General features: G+C 31.5%; 1 protein-coding gene across 1 annotated transcript in view; it reads left to right on the top strand.

Moving 5' to 3' along the window:
- Positions 1 to 21,470, top strand: part of LOC107440939 (reversion-inducing cysteine-rich protein with Kazal motifs) — an 82,267-nt gene that overhangs the window by 39,791 nt on the left and 21,006 nt on the right. Inside the window, exons 4-12 of the mRNA XM_087169501.1 lie at positions 768 to 804; positions 6,165 to 6,247; positions 7,952 to 8,033; positions 9,386 to 9,580; positions 11,903 to 12,036; positions 13,964 to 14,110; positions 14,300 to 14,396; positions 18,252 to 18,525; positions 20,500 to 20,636. Of these exons, the coding sequence (XP_087025627.1) occupies positions 768 to 804; positions 6,165 to 6,247; positions 7,952 to 8,033; positions 9,386 to 9,580; positions 11,903 to 12,036; positions 13,964 to 14,110; positions 14,300 to 14,396; positions 18,252 to 18,525; positions 20,500 to 20,636 (1,186 nt within the window). The remainder of the gene's footprint in view (positions 1 to 767; positions 805 to 6,164; positions 6,248 to 7,951; positions 8,034 to 9,385; positions 9,581 to 11,902; positions 12,037 to 13,963; positions 14,111 to 14,299; positions 14,397 to 18,251; positions 18,526 to 20,499; positions 20,637 to 21,470) is intronic.

Genomic DNA, 21,470 nt, shown 5'->3' with positions numbered 1-21,470 from the left:
AATTGTTGCAACATGCTGATTTTTGCTAGCAGTTCAGTCTTAATTGTAGCAACGTGTTGATTTTTGCTGGCAGTTCAGTCTTAATTGTAGCAACATGTTGATTTTTGCTGGCAGTTCAGTCTTAATTGTAGCAACATGTTAATTTTTGCTGGCAGTTCAGTCTTAATTGTAGCAATATGCTGATTTTTGCTGGCAATTCAGTCTTAATTGTAGCAACATGGTGATTTTTTCTGGCAATTCATTGGAAACCAGAGTAAGAATAATTGAAAACATTTTGTGTATTAAATATATCGCATGTGGGATACATTTGCCACTACTTTTTTACTTGTTCCTTCTCCTTTAGATCTTTTTCTAAGTAAATGTAATGAAGTAAATTTGAAACCAAATTTTAAAACTGTTTTCATGCAAAATATATTATTATTATTTATTTTTTGATCATTCCGCTTACCTTAACACAGATTTATTCTAGATTACTCTAGAACAAATTCTAATAGAACGACTACAAGTTAAAGAAGTAAAGCATAATTTCATATAAAACTTTCACAATACTAATTTTATTCAAAAGATTCTTTTTTTAAAAAATAACAAACTTTATTTTAATCTGATTTGCATAAACTAAAGAATAAAGAACGAAGTTACAAACTGGTAAAGATTGGCAAATCAGCGTTTATTCATATGGTTTATGAATATTCTTTATAATAGCCTCATTCTTTATAATAGTTAATGAGTTCAATATAGGTAATAATCCTTTTTTTTTTCTTCCACAGGTGCCTTTCTGGTCATGCATTAATGAAACTTTGACAGGTATTTATTTTTAATCCAACATTTTAATGAGTCATTTAACGATATTCATTTCAAACGACGGAATTCATTATTATTATTTAAAAATAAAAATCAGCAAAAAAGTTTTGATCACCTTATTACAATCACTGGATACCCATTGGTCAAATGCTTTTTCCTTCTGGATTGACTCCGATAAACGCCACAACATTTCAAATCATGGGTTGCATAAACTATCTCCATTGATGTTTGTCGCCGGATTGTTTATCATATCCTGCCTATGTATACGTGTTTCAAGACGTCACAAAATACTTTTCCTTCTTCACTATTCATATTTATATTGAAATCACCGTCAAGACAGTCATTATATGATAATGATAAAAAAGAGTATAAAAATACTTTAAATGATTATTATGTAATTACATTAAAAATGCCTACTAGTGAAAATAAAAAGAAAAACAGCAGTGGTCGCCATAGCAACGCGCATGCGCACTGTTTAGTGTTGCTCTTGAACACAGTTGAAAAGTGTGTTGATGCCATTAAATCCAAAACAAGACCTTTTTTGCCAATGGGTAATGAGTTCGAACACGCTTTGAAACCGCAAATTTTTACAAAAATCCTCTTGTTCATCATTATCTGTAAATGTAAATCTCAATATTTTACGTTTTTTTTTAAATTTTTTCTTTTTATTTATTTATTATTTTTTTTTTTATTATTATTATTATATCTAAACTTACTTCTAGAAACCCATTTACATCTAACGATCTCCGGAAAGTCAATACTTTAGATGTGCTTTCAGATCAGATCTCGTTCATTTCAACTCATTCAATATCCCATCCTATATGCTTTTAAAAAAAAAAAAATATTATTAAATAGTCTATATCATTTTTCAACCATGAGTGTTCAACTGTGAGTGACGAAAAAGAAAAAGTTTACACTTTAGTTAAAAAATCTAGAGAAAATATGGAAAATAGTAAAAACTAATGAAATGTTTAAAATAATAAAATACTTTTAAAAAATATTTAAAGAAAAATTATTTTAAAAAAATATTAAAAAGCAAAACAAAATAATGAAAAGATATAATATCTTCATCAGCTCACACGATTATATCCACAAGAAAAGTGCTTCCTAATATTACATCAATATAGCGAAAGCAAAATATATCAATACAATAGTGTGAGGAGCACTCAAAAAAATTGAAACGAAAATAGAAGACATTAAGTAAAAATTATACTCAATACTCATAATAACATATCAAGCCGAAAACAGAAAATGCAGAACAAAACACAAAACGAAATCTATAAAGCGACTTGCGAATTCAAACGAAGTTACACGTACCGGAATCTTACATGAATGATTTAAAATATTTTCGTAGATATTAAGATTGCCAGATTACAAAATATGAAAACAGAAGAGCAAATTGAGTTAGGAATGCAAATAGAGGATTCTTTTATGCCGCGTGCCTACTGCAGTACTGATGCTCGTTTGATTTGTTAGTTACCTTCGATTGGCCAGAAAATGGTTGTGCGTAAGGTAATAATATTAAACTGGAAAATTCAAAGTTTATAATTATTAAAGTTGATATTTAATTATACAATTTTAATGATTTAAAAAAAAAATTATTTAAAAGAAAGAGTGAGAGAAACATAATTTGTACTTTTTTCATAGATTTTTAGCCGTGGATTTGCCGGAATTGGATTTGCGCATGGTAAAAATATAAATTAACAAAGAAGTTTTAAGTAAATTTATTAATAATAACATACAACTAATTTTATGAAGTTTTGATTTAAAAAAAAGAGTTTGTCTATCTGTTTTATGGATAAATAATTATTCTTTTAATTCTATTCATTTGGTTAAAAATGGTATTTAGATAAATGTTTTTGGAAACATTAGTATTTCAAATAATTAATTTATTTATATGAAAATTAATGTAATTTCTTTATCGTATAAAAGAACAAAGCAGATATTTTCCTCTTTTTAATACCCAAATCCAGAAAATTAAAATTAATGTTATTATCATGATAACGAAGAAAGATTAATTCCTCGGGGTAAATATTATTTAACAAAACTGTAAAATCTTGAAAATTAAAATTCATAAATGTGAAAACAAATTTAATATTAAGAGTACATTTTTTTTCAAGCATATTAAGAGTATAATTTTTTTTATTTTTTCAATGAAACAAGCTTACAAACAAAACAAAAAACAAATTAAAAAACGTTAAGAATAGTTTGACTAATCAATTAATTAACAAATTTGCAAGAAAGAAGATACGGTCAGTTTATAGCTTGCAGGTAAAATTAATAAAATTGGTAAAAAATATATAGGAATTTAAAAATTAGTGCTGCCATCTATATTTGAGCGAACGTACAAATTATTTATTCAACATAAGAAATTTAACTAAATAAATAATATAAAGGATTTAAATTATAATAAAGTAAAAATATTATTTGCTTGAACCATTAAAAAAACTGGAAAATATTTAATTTAAAAGAATCAAAATTTTATTTAATACCTAAAATAAAATAAAACATAAATTTTTGTAATTTGTTGGACTTACATACAAACAAAGAAAAATCCATGTTGGTGTTTTCTCTAAGAAAGTAAACTTTTATTTAGAAAAAAAAAGAGAGAGAGAGAAAGAAACATGAATTGCCTGTTTTGTACATTTTATCTAGCTTCGTAATCATGATGATAATATTAATACTATTTTTTTAGATTTGGGTATTATAAAAGAAGAAAATATCTGCTCTGTTGATTTATACGATAAAAGAAATGATTTTAATTTTAATAAAAGTAAACTTATTACTTGGAATTCTAATGTTTCTAAAAACATTTATTTAAATACCATTTTTAATCAAATGAAAAGAATTAAAGGAATATGTAATAATGTTTATTTATCCAAAAAACAATTAGACTAACTCTTTCAAAATTTGATTAAAAAAAACCATTAGATTCCCAAGTTAAGTAATTATAAAAATATTCTATATAAAATCAGTTAATTGTATGTTATTAAAAATAAATTTATTGAAAACTTCTTTGTTAATTTATATTATTTTTACCTTGCGTTAATCCATTTCGCACAATTCCGTGGCTAAAAATATGTGCGAAACTGGGAATTTATATTTCTTTCTCTTTCTTTCTCTCTCTCTCTCTCTCTCTCTTTTTTTTAAATAAAAGTTAATTTTCTAAAGTCATTAAAATTGTATAATTAAATATCAAAATTGTTATTTATTAACTTCTTTAAATTATCCAGTATAATATTACCTTGCTCACACCCATTTTCGGGCCAATCTTTGGTAACTAACAAATCAAACTCTCTTCAGTACTGCAGTAAGAACACGATATAAAACAAAATCCCTTTATTTACACTTTTACCTCAATTTGAAATTCTGTTTTTATATTTTGTAATTTAATTTTAACTCTGAACAGAAACAAGAAATTAAAAAAAATAAAAGAAAAAATTTTATTAGCACTGTTGATCAGGCTAGTAGTAATTTTGCTATTATTTGAAAACTTTTTTTGACAAACAACTTCTTTCTAATGAACTTAACAGCAGTATCACTTATAAAAGAAGCTCAACACCAGCAGTGATATTATTATTAATAAAATTAATGCTATCTGTAAAAGACTTAAAACTAAACCTAATAATATTAACAATTTTCCTTTTCTTTTTGATAAACTGATATTCCATTACCTTTCTGCCCCCCCCCCCCAACTAAATTCAGCTTTATTGCTAGTGCCGTAAATAGTAACATGAAAAAAATGGGCATTTACTTTGAAAATATTCTTAAAAAAGTACACAATAAAATTAGTAAGTATGCAAAAAATAATAACTACCTAAGTTGATGGAAACTTAAAAATAGTATACAGTTTTTAAGAAGACTAACATTTTTAATTAATCTCGATTCTCTGTTTTATACTGTTTTAATTTTAATAACTTATAGACTTCCCTCAAAACTAATAAAATTCTTGATAACCAATATATGCAATATATTTCTCCAAGGACATACATGGATTGGTTAAATAACCTGTTCATCTTCCTGCAAATTCCTTCTTCCTCAGGTTTATGAATGATCTTTTCATTATTAATTTTTGACGATTTTGAAATTTTAGTTATCCAAGTAACAAATTTATCCAAGTGAACTAATTCTTAAGAAAACTAATATTTGCAAATTTTCTAGATTTAACTCTTATTATTGTAAATGAAGATGGGAAAATTGCATTTAAACTTTATGATGAAAGAAATGATTTTAACTTTCCAATTAAAAAAAGCATAGATTTTATCCTTAGCCAGTAAGGTTTTTTTTTTTCAATATTATTTCAGGTTTTGCTGGAATATATATATATATATATATATATATATATATATATATATATATATATATATATATATATATATATATATATATATATATATATATATATATATATATATATATATATATATATATATATATAATCTATTTTTATATTGTAAATTTTATTACACAATTATTAAGTAAAGAATTATAATCTTAAAAGCCTATATCCCTTCATTTATATAATGTGAGGGGCTTAAGCCCTCATCCCCCGATCCTGCTGCCCGTGCCCCTCCGATGAATGCAGGTAATACATGTAAACCTCACTGTGATGAAAAAATATATGAATGAAGGTTAAAGTTTATAAACGGTTTTCTATTCATATTTGTAGGCTCTGAAGTGACTTCAAAATAGTCATCATGTGAGAAAAGGAAAATCAATAAAAGATTTTATTCCTAATTTACGTTTGCAAATTAAGCTCTACAAATATTACCTGTCTGAATAGGTTTTTTTTTATATTTTTGCTTTTTAAATGCATTTTATATTGTTATTACTAACTTTTCTTCTTATTATGGGTTTTGTTGCTTAAATTTTCCAGTTATTATTATTTAACAGTTTGCTCCATAGATGGGAGCACTGAAATACAATTTACTTCATATATTTTTTACCATATATATTTTTTTAACAATCATTTTACACGATATAAGCTATAACCACATTTATACATTTTTTTCTTCTCAGCGAATTTGTGATAACTGTTTGATTAATATATCTATTTTTAAGGCATTTTTATTTTTAACTCCATACCGGTAAGTTTGTTTTCTGTTTTTTTTCTTCTTTCATCTCAAACTCATTTTTGTTGCATTTTTATTTTTTAGTGCTGTAGAACACATTATAAAGGGTAATTTTTATCTTACGATAATTATCCTTTATTTCGAAATATCGCTACGTAAAAAAAAGGGTCTTGAAGATAGTTTTTACGTTTTCCTATAAAAAAATTTCTTTCATTTTATTTTATAATTATTAGTTTATTGATTAGTTTTATTAGTTTTTGCAATTAAAACATTTCTTTTCCCCCACTCTAGAAATAGATAAAGGTCAGGGGTTTTTTGGCCGCCCTTGCTGCACCCTTCCTCAGTCACAAGCTTGCATTATGGTCTGCTTACAGGTAAGACTAAACTATTTATAAATCTGATTTTATTCTATTAAAACTGGTCTATTAAATAGATGTGTTTTAAGAGCAGTAATTTAATATGTAATTAAATTCCGATTTATGCACGAAAATATATATTATAAATCGTTACAAAAAGTTTAATTTAATAATGCTTTGTTAAAAATTGCATCTTTCAAGAATGCGATTAATCATCTATTGCACCAACATTCTTTAAATCTTATGTGTAAATTCAATTTCAATAATGCCTAAGTTCTAATCACCCCTGTCACATCAGCTCATCTTGATACCCGGGAATCTTGTTTTATTCATATGAATGTCGATTCAATTGTTAACGACATTAGTTTCTCACCATCTCTAAATAGCACCTGGAAGTGGATTTTTTTCGGATTTGTGGTTTTTTTTTAATTTACTTACCTTTATTTAATTTTTTTCGATAAGAATTCTACAACAGGTTTTCCGTAGTTTCAAGAAAATATTTATTCCAGTGGTAGCAAAGACATGTTATTAATATTTAGAATTCAAAGAAGTTTTATTCACCAAGTATATTAAATGTCAGATAGAGAAATGATCCTTCCCAAAGTCTTTTAAAATTTCGGATTTAGTTTGCTACCACTATAATTCTTATGTTATGCAATTGGTAATACATATACTAATATAAGTATTATATTGACATATTTGGTTATTATTATTGACATAATTATCAAAAACAATGCTTAACAGTTTTAATACCGATACTCTATTGTCCTTCGAAAGGAACGTGTACTGGAAAAAATTAGTGGTAAATGTTGATTATCGTAAGTCTGCCAAATGTTACTGATGATTATGGTAAATGTAGCTTATCTCTATTCTGATGGGATGAACAACAAAAACATGTTTTTCTTAATTTATTACCGTAAAGGGCAACAAATAATAATAAATAAAAATTAAATTAAATTAGCTGTATTGTGTCAGTACATGCCTCACAGTTTTGGACATGTTTTAGTAGAATTGTTCAGTGCTGATTTATGGATTCTTGTACGAAGACTGGGTATTCAACTAGTATATAAATACAGAATTTCGAACAGTATAAATATTTCAGAAGATAAATGATTTATAATTTTTGATAGTGTAATATAAAAAAAATATATCACACTTTTTTAAGGACTCTCTTTATAGTTTCTTACATCTCGTTGTTCTCTTAAGGGTAATGAACCACAAATTGTTCAGGGGGGAAACAGAACCGTGTATAGTATGTCTAAAGTAAGAACTCCCCTAGTGATTCGTTTGGAGTGACTATGGTAACGAGGTATAACTATTTCACATAGGGGTGTGGGGTCACTGTTTAGGACAGGTTTTGGCTCGGGTGGGTGAGAGAAAGGGAACCTTTTTCTTTGTGTTGCCCTAGAGTGAAGAGAAGCTACCCTCCCTGAAATGCGCTATTCTTGTTTCCATAGCAGCAGACGGCCTCACACTTTGTGGCTGGGGGAATTCTTACAGCAGACAAACTGTAGGCGTCTTTGTGTATTGTTTTGTTGTCGAGTAGTAGGTGAAAACTATACTAAGGAGCACACAGAAGTTCCACCTGTGTTGTTAAAAAAATGCAGCAAACTTTTAAGACTACGAGTTAACTTTTAAGACTAGTCCAAAGTTCATCCGATCTGTACTGCTTCGCTAGAAAGTCATTATTTACAGGATTTGTGATAATTTTTTATGTTCTAGGCTAAGGATAGAGAAGAATTGATGTCGGCATGCCGTCCAAGTAACGAAATAACATTTTATTCCTGCCTGGAAAAACAAGAAGGTGTGTATTTCTTTAATTATCCAATGAATTAAGAGTCTAAAATTTGGAGGGAAAAAAATTATATTTGGTTATATTCAGGAGCGCCGCAAACTTATATTTTTGGGAAGTGCCAAGTGAAACACCCCATTTCAACCGTATCATTAATCAGTATGTACAGTCAAACCCCGGTTTAACGAACCTCAGTTTATCGAACCCTGGTTTAACGAATTCCATTTTACCAAATTTCTCGATTTAACGAATTTTGTGAAGTGAATGAAGTAGATTTATAAGAAACAATTAATAGCGACACAGAAGTCGATGATAATGAATCTCCAGTAAAAACTGTTACTTTTTTTGATGCTTTGGAAACAGTAAAAACTTACCGAATGCAGCAAGATGTCAATTTCTTCTCTTCATGACGTCGAAAAAGAACTATTTTAAAAAGTAAGAAATCCAAGCAAATAAACAAACTTTTAAGCTTCTGAATTTCAAATTAATCAGAGCGTCATCATTCGTTGTATTTTAAAATCCTAAATAAAAACTGTAAGATTTCTATTTATTTTGTGTATTTGCTTATTAGAGATGTTCGGATATTCCCTGAGGTTAGTCAATTTTTCCCCCCAATATTACGCATTATCCTCGATTTAGCGAATAATATTTTCATTCCCCATGAATTCGTTAAATCGGGGTCCGACTGTAGTTACAAAATGGAGCTAATTATAACCATAACCTTAAAATGGAGCTTTTAGGGGGGATTGCCCTAGAATTGCTTTTCGAAGCCACTTAACTTTTAGAGAAAGCAATAAAATTCATTTACCTTTTTGTTTACATTTCAAACGAAAAACTCAGACAAAATGAACAGACTTTATCAGTAGCAATTAAACTTAAAAACTATATTATTTTAATGTATGTTTAAAATTACTTTTATAATAAATGGGGTAAGAGAACAATTTATAGTTTGTGTAAAGCAAGAACTCCCCATGCCATTCGTCTGAACCCTTGACGGTAGCTATGGTAACTAGATATAACTATTTTAAGTAGGGATGTGTAATCGGCGAAAAAAGGTAATCTTTTTCTTCGGTCTAGTGTGTTATCCCTAGAAATGAGAGAAGCTACCCTTCCTGAAATGCGCTATTCCTGCTTCTACAGCAGCAGACGGCCTCAGACTTTTCTGGCGAGGGGAGTTCTTACCGTAGACAAACTATAGACATTTGTCGTGCTCTCTCAATAGAAAAGGTTTCGGGTTTTTATGACTTCCGGGGCTGGTACACCCTGAAGACGTCAACTTCGGTTGTTATTTTTATATTTTAAATTTTTTCATTGTTTACTTCTTTAAATTTTCTATTGGTTTCATGAATAACACCTTATTTCAGTGGGACAACAGTGCTGCAACAAAGCGATTCAGTCAGAGTGTGCCGGTGCCTGTAAAGAGCTTTTCTCCAGTACTACAGAGCCATCAGTACAGCTAAGAACATATGTCACCAATACTTGCCTTCATGACAATCCCGACGTCACAAAATGTGTCAAAAATTATACTCTCATCACCCCGGCTGAAAACCCATCAAGAAGTATTTAGTTTCTATATACTCTTTATATATGGTACAAATTATTAAACGCACTCTAAGATTCTATGTAAAATCTTAATATTATCTGGTGATACTATGCAGAGCTTTATTGTTTTTACGCGACTGAAACCGGTTTGTACTTGTTTACGTTACTGTATCAATGGGTTAACATTGTAATGCAATACGTTAAAAATAAATACAAATGGGAAGCATATAAAAAATATCCTGAATAAAAACCCATTACATGTATGTTTAAATATAAAAGTATTGTATACAAACTCCTGCTAAACATGTAGTTATTAAAACACTACAGTGTGTCGAATAATTTGGTCTAATTATTATGATATACTAATACATTATTTGATATAATTACTATTCTATATTTATATAATATATTGTCTTATTTATCCTATCATCGAATTTATGTTATATATCGTCTAATTTAACCAATTGATACATTAAAGTAAGCAAGTGCAAACCGGTTTCAGTCACATAAAAACACTAAACCTGTATAGTATTACCTGATAATTAAGATTTTATAAAAAATTTTACAGTGCGTCTAATAATTTGCCACGGACTGTAGATTAGAGGCTTTATTGTTCTGAAAAAGGCATCCGTTTTTTTGACAGTTATTATTAATAGCAATTAATAGTAGTTAGCCTGGTCGGTAGGGCGCTGGGCCCATATCCAAGAGGTCGTGGGTTCGATCCTCGCCGGCCGAAGACTCCCCGTGTAGTAAATGGTGACTGATGCACGTTAAATCTGTCGAGTCTCAAAGTCCTCCATGTTCCCACAACAAATCAATACCTCTGGGGGTACTGATCCAGGAGTTTCCTTGTCTTCTGGATTGGTTCAAAATTACAAGGCTACGGAGTTGAACGTAAGTAGTCGTAAACCCATGAAAATTGGGTCGGCTGTTCAACGACGGTTATAAAATAAAATAAAATTAATAGTAGTATATAACTATTATATTATAGTAATAATAATTGATTATTAATTACATAATTTCAATAGAAAAAGCACCAGACATTTCTAATTTTTATGACAATTTAAGGAATTATGCCTGTAATTTACCTGTAATGTGTTCAAAGCAGTACTCAAAAAGCAGATTTATACTGCTGCACCTTGCAAGAAATAAAGTGCTTATTAATTAACTTTTTTCAAGATAATTGCAAATGAATTCTGTGTAAAATACTATAATTTTGTATAAAAGGTCAACAAAGTATGAAGCACTGCGAAGAAAAGGTTCAAGCTTTGATTGCCTTCTTCCTCTATAGCGCTGCAGCGTAGACGCACATCAAGGGGTTTAACCACAAGAACAGACAACAGAACAATTCGACTCAATCCCTATTATTTGCTGGGTTAAAATAAACGTTTAAAAAACTGGACTTAAATTGTTAGTTATAACTGTAAAGAGCAATAAATGTAAGAGTAACTGTAAGAGTAACTGTAAGATAACTGTAAGAGTAACTTAAAATACGTCGTAAATTACAACACGCCAATATGGTATAGTTTGTCTATAGTAAAAACTCCCCTAACCATTCGTCTGAACCCGTGGTGGTGACTATGGTAACGAGGTATAACTATTTCAAGTAGGGGTGTGGGATCACTGTTAAGGAGAGGTTTTTACTAGGGTCAGCGAAAAAAATTGAATCTTTTTCTTCGATCTATTGTGTTAAACCTAGAGGGAAGAGAAACAACCCTCTAAGAAAGACGCTATTTTTGTTTCCATAGTAGCAGACAGCCGTGACTTTGTGGTGGGGGGAGTTCTTACCGTAGACAAACTATAGGTCCTTCTTGACCAGTAATGTGTAATTGTCCTCTAGAAAACAGAACTAATTTCGCGGATATACACCACTCTCTCCCCACTCGTTTTATGTTTTTTTTTTTTTTTTTTTTCATTTTATTTTCTGTTTTTTAAGTGATATTTATTATTTTATGTGTACTATTCTATTTCGTTTCAAAAAATTTTTCAGTGATCCTCACACTATTGTATTTATATATTTTGCTTTGACTACATTGATGCAATATTAGAAAGCACTCCTTTTTATAGATATAATTGTGTGAGCTGATGAAAAGATTATATATTTTTATTTTTATTCGGATTTTATAAACTTTTTTTTTATTATTCAATAATTTTCCATACTTTCTCCATATTTTGAACTTAATTTATGAATTATATATACTTGCAGCTTATGCGCAGTAAATAAAATTTATTGATTTTCTTCGTTTTCTCTTTTTTCTTTTTGTCCTTTATGTAATTGTTTGTTTGTTACTGTGCAAAAGACTGAAGTGTCCTGAGATATATTGTGTTTTATGGGTTAGATCTCCACTGCTGTGATAAATCGTCAAGTGCTGAGTGCCGTCTTTCTTGCCGAAATATTCTGAGGACTCAAACGATTGGTCAAGAAATAGTAGATAATCTAATTGATGGAGGATGTGGGGAACCTCTACCCCATGTATGTGTTTCTTTTGTTTTATTTATTTTATGTTTCCTTTGTCGAGAAAAAATAATGTTTCGTCAAGCTTATCATAAACAAAAAAGAAAAATACAACTCGATACACGAGTCCCAAATCATTTTATAGAAGTTAATAACAGCAAAAGAATTTACTTTAAAATAGTTTTGGTGATCTTAGCGAATGAATTGTTTCGCATTATCGTTTGGAGTTCCGTTTGTCAAATAAAGCACTTCAGTCGGATACGGTTGTTCTCCTCAAAATATTTTTTTTTTTAGAGAATAAATAGAATTTTGAATAAATAGGAACAGTATAACATACACCTGAAAATCTACCGATGTTTTCCTCTCCTTGTTAGCCATTTTCTTTTGCTCTGTTAGTGATCGTCTGAAGTTGAGAGGAATTTCTGCGGTACAGCGAAATGATTCGAAAAATAATTCTTAAATTGTTCCGGTATATGGAGAGATATGGCGAGAAGGGACTATAAAAAGGTTATAGTTATAAAAAGTTCACGTTTTTAAAACGGACATGAAAGTAAAATAAGAAAAGGGAAAAGGAGAAGTTGGAGCAATGTTAAATAAATTTTCAAAAAAAAAATTTCCATTTCTTTGAAACACAATGTTTTGCACAGGTGCTCGTTCGACTTAACCTTAAATTTCAGGTGATTCGCAGTTTGCAAAATTATTAGAATAAATTTGCTCTCGCATTCCAAGTTTCCATTCGGTAACAAATATATAATGAGTCACGAATGCATAAATGTTGCGACACACTTCTAAAGAAGTTAGGGCATTTCATCAGGATTAAAACTGCATAGGAATTCGATCGTGGAAATGTCATCACACGCCGCTAGGGGTGTTTCTCTCTTATGAACTCTAACTTCGCGTACTTCTGAACAAGTCTTTATAAGGAAGCGTAAGAGGGACATTTCCGGTGTGCAGATTTAATCTTGATTATGTACCCTAACTACTTTAGAAGTGAGTCGCAATATTTATACAACCCCTTTTATGAATCACGTTTTTGATGCTCAAACGACAAAAACTAAACTGAAAATGACATTTGAAGAAAGGAGTAAAACTAATTTCAGATTTGAAATCTAAACACCCGAATTAGACGAATTCAAATGAAGTTCCCCTATGTGTTATTTTAACCGTTTGAGTCCCGAGCAGCGCGATCGCGCTGTAGAGATTTTATGCCGATGAAATCCAGTACATTTCGAACATCGTGGATAATTGACGGTGTGTTACAGATTGTTGAAGTTGCACTCTCAGATTTACTGGAGCAAGTACATCACACAGCACCTTTTTAATGTAAATAGTACATTTTACGATAGGTAGAATAATACTATAATAACGCAATAATACATTACAAAATAAAAAATATTATTTAATTGTTATCACTATCCTCTGAAGTACTCAAAATGCGTTGTCTTTAGCACTTTACAGGAACAATGCAATCTGCATCGTCGTCAATAGAAAACAAATAACCATCCAACAATTTTCATACACACGCATTATCGTGCGTTGCACTTGTTTTAGTCGGAAGGTATGGAAAGGACTATTCAGGCTAATTGCCACGGGAAATGATAAACTTCCTTATTTCAAGTATGAAATCACGCTGCAACGCCTGAATATCTGTAAGAGGGGACCACACCCCCTATATAACCCTTTTTTTCCCTTTTTTTTTATTCTGCAACCGCTGTTTCATACCTTCCGACTCCAACGGGTGTTTCGCACGATCATGCACGTGTATAATTGTTGCTATAATTGTTGAGTAGTTATTTGTTTTGTATTTTATCAATGTATGTACCTGACAAATTTCATTAAAATCGGTCCAGTAGTTCTAGAGATAATCGACTATATATATATATATATATATATATATATATATATATATATATATATATTCATAAAACATTATTCATTGTTTCAGGATAAGTTGTGGCAATGTTTTCTAAGGAATGCAGATTCTGAGAAATCGGAACCCGTTTCCAGAATTCATAACGTCGGTATGGATAGTGCTAAACTGCAGTGTTGTTTTAGAGCTACAACTATGACATGTCAAAGGTTATGCATAAAGGTAACTCTCTTCTTGTGACTATATACATGTAATATAAAGAATTTTATTTTTTTTCAAAAAGTGAAACGTAGTACTTCTATTATAGACATTCGCACTGTACACAACTAAACTTTCTTAGTTAAATCTATCGTCAGGGAACACTACCCAATCTCTGTGAATGATTAAAATAATTTCTGTTTGTATTTTCAGACTTATAGTAGTGAATGGGAAGAAAGTTGGATTGAATTTGAGCAACAGTGTCAGTACCAATTGGCTGAATCACCCATGTTGAGGTGTCTCTCTGAAGGTTAGTCTCATAAAATGGTCTCAAACGAAACTATTAAATTGATGCAGTTTAAACAGACGTAAGAGACTGGCAAATAAAAAAGAAAATAACGCAATTAAAGTAACTCATTAAAACTACGATACAAACAGATTTCCATTGATGAATAAAATATTGTTTATTTTGAAATGGACTATTTTTGGAGTGATTTTCTTAGAATTAAAAACTATATAGGAAGAAAAACTATATAGGTCACTATATAGGAAAAATTATACAGGGTGGTCCTAAAATATGTGTCAAAAATGTGAAGGTAGGTAGAGGGGATATAAATAAGCATATTTCGGATATGAATGTGTGTGCGGTAATGGCACATTAAAGCACTAGATTGTAAAGCAGTATGAATCAGAGGAAACTGAAAAGACGAAAGAAAACTCGATTCCCTACCGGCTGAAGGCGGCATTACCGCACATACAATCCTACATGAAATATGCTTATTTAGGCCCCCTCTACATTTTTGACATATATTTTAGGACCACCCTGTATAGGACCACACTATATTAGGAAGGAACTTTTCTACCCGGATGTTCTAATGAATAGTTTACTGAATAGAAAACTTTATGCCTCGGTCGTTATGGTGCTCTTATAATGGGGGATAAGAGTAAAATTAATATTCGTCACCGGCAACAAGGCGATTTAATAAATATCGATTAAAGAACTGAGTAGGGGAGAGTGGGGTCAATTGTAACAGGGTACGATTGTAACAGAGCAAAAATTTCGAGTGCCGGGTTCTAGATTTGGTTCCTAGGTGGCGCAAAAGGTGTATTTAATAAATCTACATGTACACCCCTGCTGGCAACCATTTTTATGTACTTTTGAAAGAGTTACATCACGAAAGATATTTTCACGCTACGTAAGTACTTTTTTTGGTATTAGAATATTATATCGTAACAAAATAATATTGTTTAAGCAACTAAAAATTATTAACCGAATATGTAAGTGGACACCTTAATTAACTTTTCAAAAAAAAAGATTAGTTTTGTTAATTAACTAGCATTGTTTTTAACAAATGAAGCTGAAATGGCGTCTTGGGGACGATTGTAACAATAAGTAAAGGGACGACTGTAACAGCTGAAAATAAATAATCTTATGTTTACAAACCATTACTTAACTCTTCAAGAACCACCAATAGTTTCCTATATCATTTATATTATGTTGCATGTGCATTATTTTATTTGTCACCTTTCACAGAATAAATTAAAATTTTTAACCCCTTAAAATTAAAAGTTTAATCCTTTAGGATTAACTCTGCTCATTATTATTTTTACTCCTAAAATATCACTACTATTTTGATCAATAAAAAAATATATCACAACTATGATAATATGTATAATTAACTATGTTTTAGTTGAATTTATGAACTGTTACAATTGACCCCGTAAGTGGGAACAATTGTAACAAGTGCACGACTGTCAAAAATTGTTAATAACTAATATAATAACATTTTAAATAACGTATTTATTTCTTTTTCTAGTAGAGGATAGTCTACTTTACTCGTCTGTCAATTGATACTAATAATATATTGGATTTTTTGTTAGTTAAAAATAGTTAAGTAAAAAATGTTACAATTGATCCCACTCTCCCCTAACACATTTCTTGTTAAAAATGCATTCAATATGCATTTTATTATTATTTTTTTAATAAATTATTTTATAACATTCTAAAGTTTACTTTATAACGCATTATTCTTCATTTTTAATGAAAATGTTTCACTTATCAACAGTTTCTTCAACCTCTTTGCAATTTTTAAAGAAGAAGTCACTGTTAAAAATGAGATAATTGGCCACCGGCGAGTTACAACATTTTCTAATTTTGACCCGTAGTTCGTGATCTGCATAATAGAGCGCCTATTTAAAAAAGAAGACACAGATTTCAATCAAAATCTGTTAGTCTTTGTGAAATAAGTCTATAAAAACTCTTATTTCAACAATATAAAATTAAATTAATTTGTTAATACACTGAGAAAATTCGAATAAGAAATGAGATATTATTTAATACAGATTTATATGAATCATATTAAGAGAATATCAAAACACTTCTGTTTCTGTGGAATGCTGCGAAACTATGTCAGTTTCCGAGCAAGAATAATTCATTAACAACGATTAAACTTTCTTATTTATAACTATTTAAAGTAATGCTAGATTCGGTATTAACACACACTTTTCATAGTGTATGAATTGGTAAGCGAGTTTATTGTTTTTCGAAGTAACAATACAGCTGCAAAGAATAATCCGACATTTTTATGTGCTGTATTGCGTTATGATGAGATATTAAAATATTCGCTTTATTTCACGCTTTTAGAATAATTAAGAGTTAGATTCAATCCCAGAAAGCATGTAACCTTACAGCAACCTTGTGTCGAAACTTTCTTTTTATTCTCACGAAAATGTTTGTACTAAAAACCTCTTTTCAATGAAGGAAAAATATTGCAGTTTCAAACCTTTCATCCTAAAAGGATTAGAAATTATTTTTAAAGCTATTTTAAAAAAGTATTTTCACTTAGGTAAAATGGTCACTTAGGTCCTTAATGACGTTTTAACTGACGTCACACTAGAGATAGGATCAAATTGCATTGTCCATTAAAATTTCATGACAAGGTGGATTTTAGCTGAGCATACAAGACGCTTGCAAGAAGAAACCTTATAATGACCTAGATTTAAGATTATTTTCACCTTGTGACAAGCTTCATGAAAGAATTTTTTCACGCTTGAAGACCCTAAGTCAACCTCGATGTAAGGTTTTTATATTGAAGATTGTTTTCCAAGGTTTTGGATATTAGGGTTATAAGCGTCAAAGATCTCGTTTTAAGGTTAGAAGGTTTACAGGTAAACCGTATTACAAACCTTTTTAGGTTTTAATAAATCTTATTTTGCTCTCTGGGATTAATATGAAACTTGTTATCTAAAATAAATGATGTCTTCGTTACTTGAACAACTGTTTCAGAAAAGTTACTGAACATTCCCGAATAGCAAAATAAGGTTTATTTTCTCTCAGCAAAAGCTTTTTAATGTAAACCTAAAAAGGTTTGTTATGCGGTCTACGTGTAAACCTTCTAAACTTAAAACGATATCTTTGAGAATCTGCTCTATTCTACCAACACCTCCTAGAAGTAGAAAGGCCTCAGCACGGATCAATTTAGTAGTCCGATGTGACGAAGTTAACTGCGCAGTAGACGAAAAATAAGAAAGATGTCATTACGTTAGGGGTACTAAGCTGCGCAGAGGTTGAAAATACAAAATATGTCATTACGTTTGAACTACTAAGGGATATTTATGGTAACTCGTGCTGAGGCCTGTTCTTTCTAGGAGGTGTTGATTCTACACACATTACTCTAATCCAAAATCTAGGAAAACAACCTTCCATATAAAAACCTTGAATCGAGGTTGACTTAGGGTTTTCAAGCGTGAAAAATCCTTTCATAAAGCTAGTCTCAAGGTGAAAATAATCTTAAATCTAAGGTCATTATAAGGTTTCTTTTCGCAACGTCTTGTATGCTCAGCTAAAATCCACCTTGTTATGAAATTTTAAGGGACAATGCAATTTGATCCTATCGCTAGTGTGACGTCAGCTAAAACGTCATGATGGACCTAAGTGACGATACTTTTTAAAAAAAAGCTTTAAAAAATAATTTTTAATCCTTTTAGGATGAAAAGTTTGAAACTGCAACATTATTGCTTTATTGACAAAAAGGTTTTTAGTACAAACATTTTCGTGACGCTATATAAAAAGAAAATTCCAACACAAGGTTACCGTCAGGTTACATGCTTTCTGGGATTTGAACTTGCAAAAGTTGTAATACCAAATATGAAATTATTGTTCCAGTTGAAGAACCGTGCGAGCTGGGTTGCGAGGGTCTGAGCTATTGCACCCACTTCAACCACCGACCCACCGAGCTATTTCGTAATTGCGACGCTCGGACGGACCAGGCTGCTAAAATGGACGTGGAGATCTGGGAGCACGGATTGATCCGGATGCCCACAGTGGACATCCCAGTGCTGGACATAGTCAACTGTTATGCAGATACATGGAAAGCGATTGCATGCGCTTTGCAAATCAAGCCATGTCAGACAAAAGCCCATTCTCGCATGATATGCAGGTCAGTTGTGTATATTTTATTCGAAAACTTATTCAAGTGTATACTATTTAACAAGGGTGTCTCAATACTCCTTTCTCCAAAACAAAATTCAAATTGATCAAATTATTATTAAAGCAAAGAAAAGAGAGTGTTATCGTTACCTAATGAATCACTGATGAAAAAAGAAAACACTCTATGTTCGAAATAGAGTTACATTATACAGTCAAACCTCGCTATAGTGAACACGATTTATCGTGAATTCCCGGATATAGTGAACGAAATGTTAGCTCCCGTGCCCTGCTACGCACGTATAATGTTATTTTTTGTGGATATAGTGAAACAAAACAAGAGAGGAAGCTGGATAAGATGAACTTTTTTCTGTCTTCGACTGATTTATTTTCTTCTTTTTTGTGAAATATTTTTTAATTTCTACTTCAAAATAAATACATACACCGATTTTTAAAACCATCTATAGCATGGAATCAATAAGCATTTTTCTTGTTTGCTTCTTTACTGAATAACGTTATTGAATGGGTTCAGCATTCAAAGAAGCCGCAATCTTCCAGTATCTGGACAAATGCTTCAAGTCAAAGCCGATGAATTTGCTAAGCGAGAGATTATTTTTATGTGCTCGAATGGCTGATTAAACACGTTTAAAAACCGGAATAACATAAATGTCGGGAAGTGATTCCATATTTGACTTTAAGAATTGAGCATCAACTAAAAATTACTACTTTATTTTTTTTTGTACGCAAGGCGAAGAGTAATAAAAATGAAAGTTTGACATTTTGTTACTACGTATTATTTCTCAGTCACTTTTGTGTTTCATTTCTTTGATCATTTATTTAAATAGTGTCTAATAAAAGGGGGGGAATATGGAAAGATTAATTAAAATTGTTTGAGGAACAGATATGGTGACGTCCCAGATATAGTGAACCGAAATTCCCCAACCATTGTGATAGGGACATGGGGGCCACATGATCCTCTTGACTTAAATTCGTATCTAACGGCATGATGGCAATGTGCTCAGCATTGCGCACCGAACGCCTTTATCCTTAGACGAGCTGGTACCCATCGATCTGGGAAGACTTCATGTTGAGGGTCAAATTCTTCACAACGACAATCAAGAGCCATCACTACTCACACTGTCAAATATACTCTTCCAATTTGTTACCTCCACTTTATTTTTTATTTTATATCAGTAGTTCATAAGCCAACCCCATTTTGAGTTTAGGACCCATGTTCAGCTCCGTAGCCTTGTCATTTTGAACCTAATTCAGAATACAATGGAAATCTTGGATCAAGTATGGGGAAAACTTTGCCTTCGAGGAGGACTTTTTGATGAAACTAACCAGCATTTGCGTTACATCGAGGAGAAAAATCACGAAAACCCCCCTCTCTAACCCATGATTCGTCTGCCACTGAGGATATTTCCCATCAGCACTGTGGTCGGTGCAAGCCGGATGCGGAATTCGTATCGACCAGACATCGATGGGATTTGAACCCGGTTCACCTCATTGGAAGGCGAACGCTCTATCCCCTGAGCCATCGCGCCTCTATGAGATCGCTAAGTGAAAGTCCAAGCCTTCAATCAAAAGTTATTATTTTGCTCTCTACGTTAAGTAGATCCTCTATAGACGAAACGAAACGTCCACGAGAACCTCCCATTGTTAGCCTCACGGCAAAGGGACTCTGACCTATGATCCGTCTACCACTGAGGGTACTTTACACCAGCACTGTGGTCGGTGCGAGACGCGTTCGAAATTATGAGACGAGAGTTCTATCCTCTGAACCACCACACCTCTCTTAGGACAGAATTAGGATTAATTCACTTTGTTATAACCCCTCTATTGGGACTGAATTTGCGCACACATGAATATTTTATTTAAAAAAAACTTAATTAAAACATGAATATTGTCATAGCCTTTGAGTGACATAGTCTGAAAAAAATTATAATTTTAAAGTGTTAAAGAATAAAATAAGTTGTATTTTTAGGAATGATTGCATGAATCTCCTGAGTCATTGTGTTGATCGTAGCAGATTGATGGAAGGTCAGACACCCGATACTCTCTGTGATGTTTTGTCACCACCAGAAATCAATTCTCCCTGCATCTCACTCACACCTTTCTTAGGTATGTCTCCTTGCCTTTATTTACTTGATGACAAAGACAGCTATAGTTTGTCTACGGTAAGAACTCCCCCCTCCACAAAGTCTCAGGCATGCTGCTGCTATGGAAACAAGAATAGCGCATTTCAGGGAGGGTAGTTTCTCTTTATTCTAGGGCTAACACAATACAGTGAGGAAAAAGATTCCCTTTCTCTCGCCTATCCTAAACAGTGACCCCACACCCATACTTAAAATGGTTATACCTCGTTTTGTCAAAGTTACCGCCACGGGTCCAGAAGAATTGCTGGAGTTTTACTTTAGACAAATTATATATTTAACTTCTCAGATCGCCACAGTATCTGATCACAGTTTAAATCGCTCCCATATCACCCCCCTAAAAGACCGACCCACTAAGTTGTTGACTAGTTATAGAATGTTACTGACGAGCCAACAGCACCTGATATGAGATAGGATAAAAAAAATGAATAAACAATAAAAAGAAGAAAGATTATTTTGATCATTTTTGGGGAAAATTTCATTTGGAGCACCCTCCGTTCACTATAACTCTCCAACTTCACTTCACCCACTCCAAAATTTTGTTTAATATATACCTTACTTTGCAATTCATTTTACTTGTATTTTAATCATTTGACACTTTACGTCAGCACTATGGTCGGTGCAAGCAGTGTGCGGAATTCGTTTTGATGTGCCGTTGCCGGGTTTCGAACTCTGTTCACCTCATTGGAAGGTGAACGCTCTATCTCCTGCGCCACCATGGCTCTCTACACACCTTTGTAATCTCACGTTTTTAATTCTTAAACCTTAAGCTTCAAAACAAAATGGAATGACTTGTTTGGCC

Source organism: Parasteatoda tepidariorum, chromosome 8 (genome assembly GCF_982258835.1).
Source record: "Parasteatoda tepidariorum strain Cologne lab strain chromosome 8, Ptep-v5.0, whole genome shotgun sequence".
Taxonomy (NCBI): Eukaryota; Metazoa; Arthropoda; class Arachnida; order Araneae; family Theridiidae; genus Parasteatoda; species Parasteatoda tepidariorum.
Note: the sequence above shows the minus strand (reverse complement) of the source record. Positions and strands in the feature narration are given on the sequence as shown.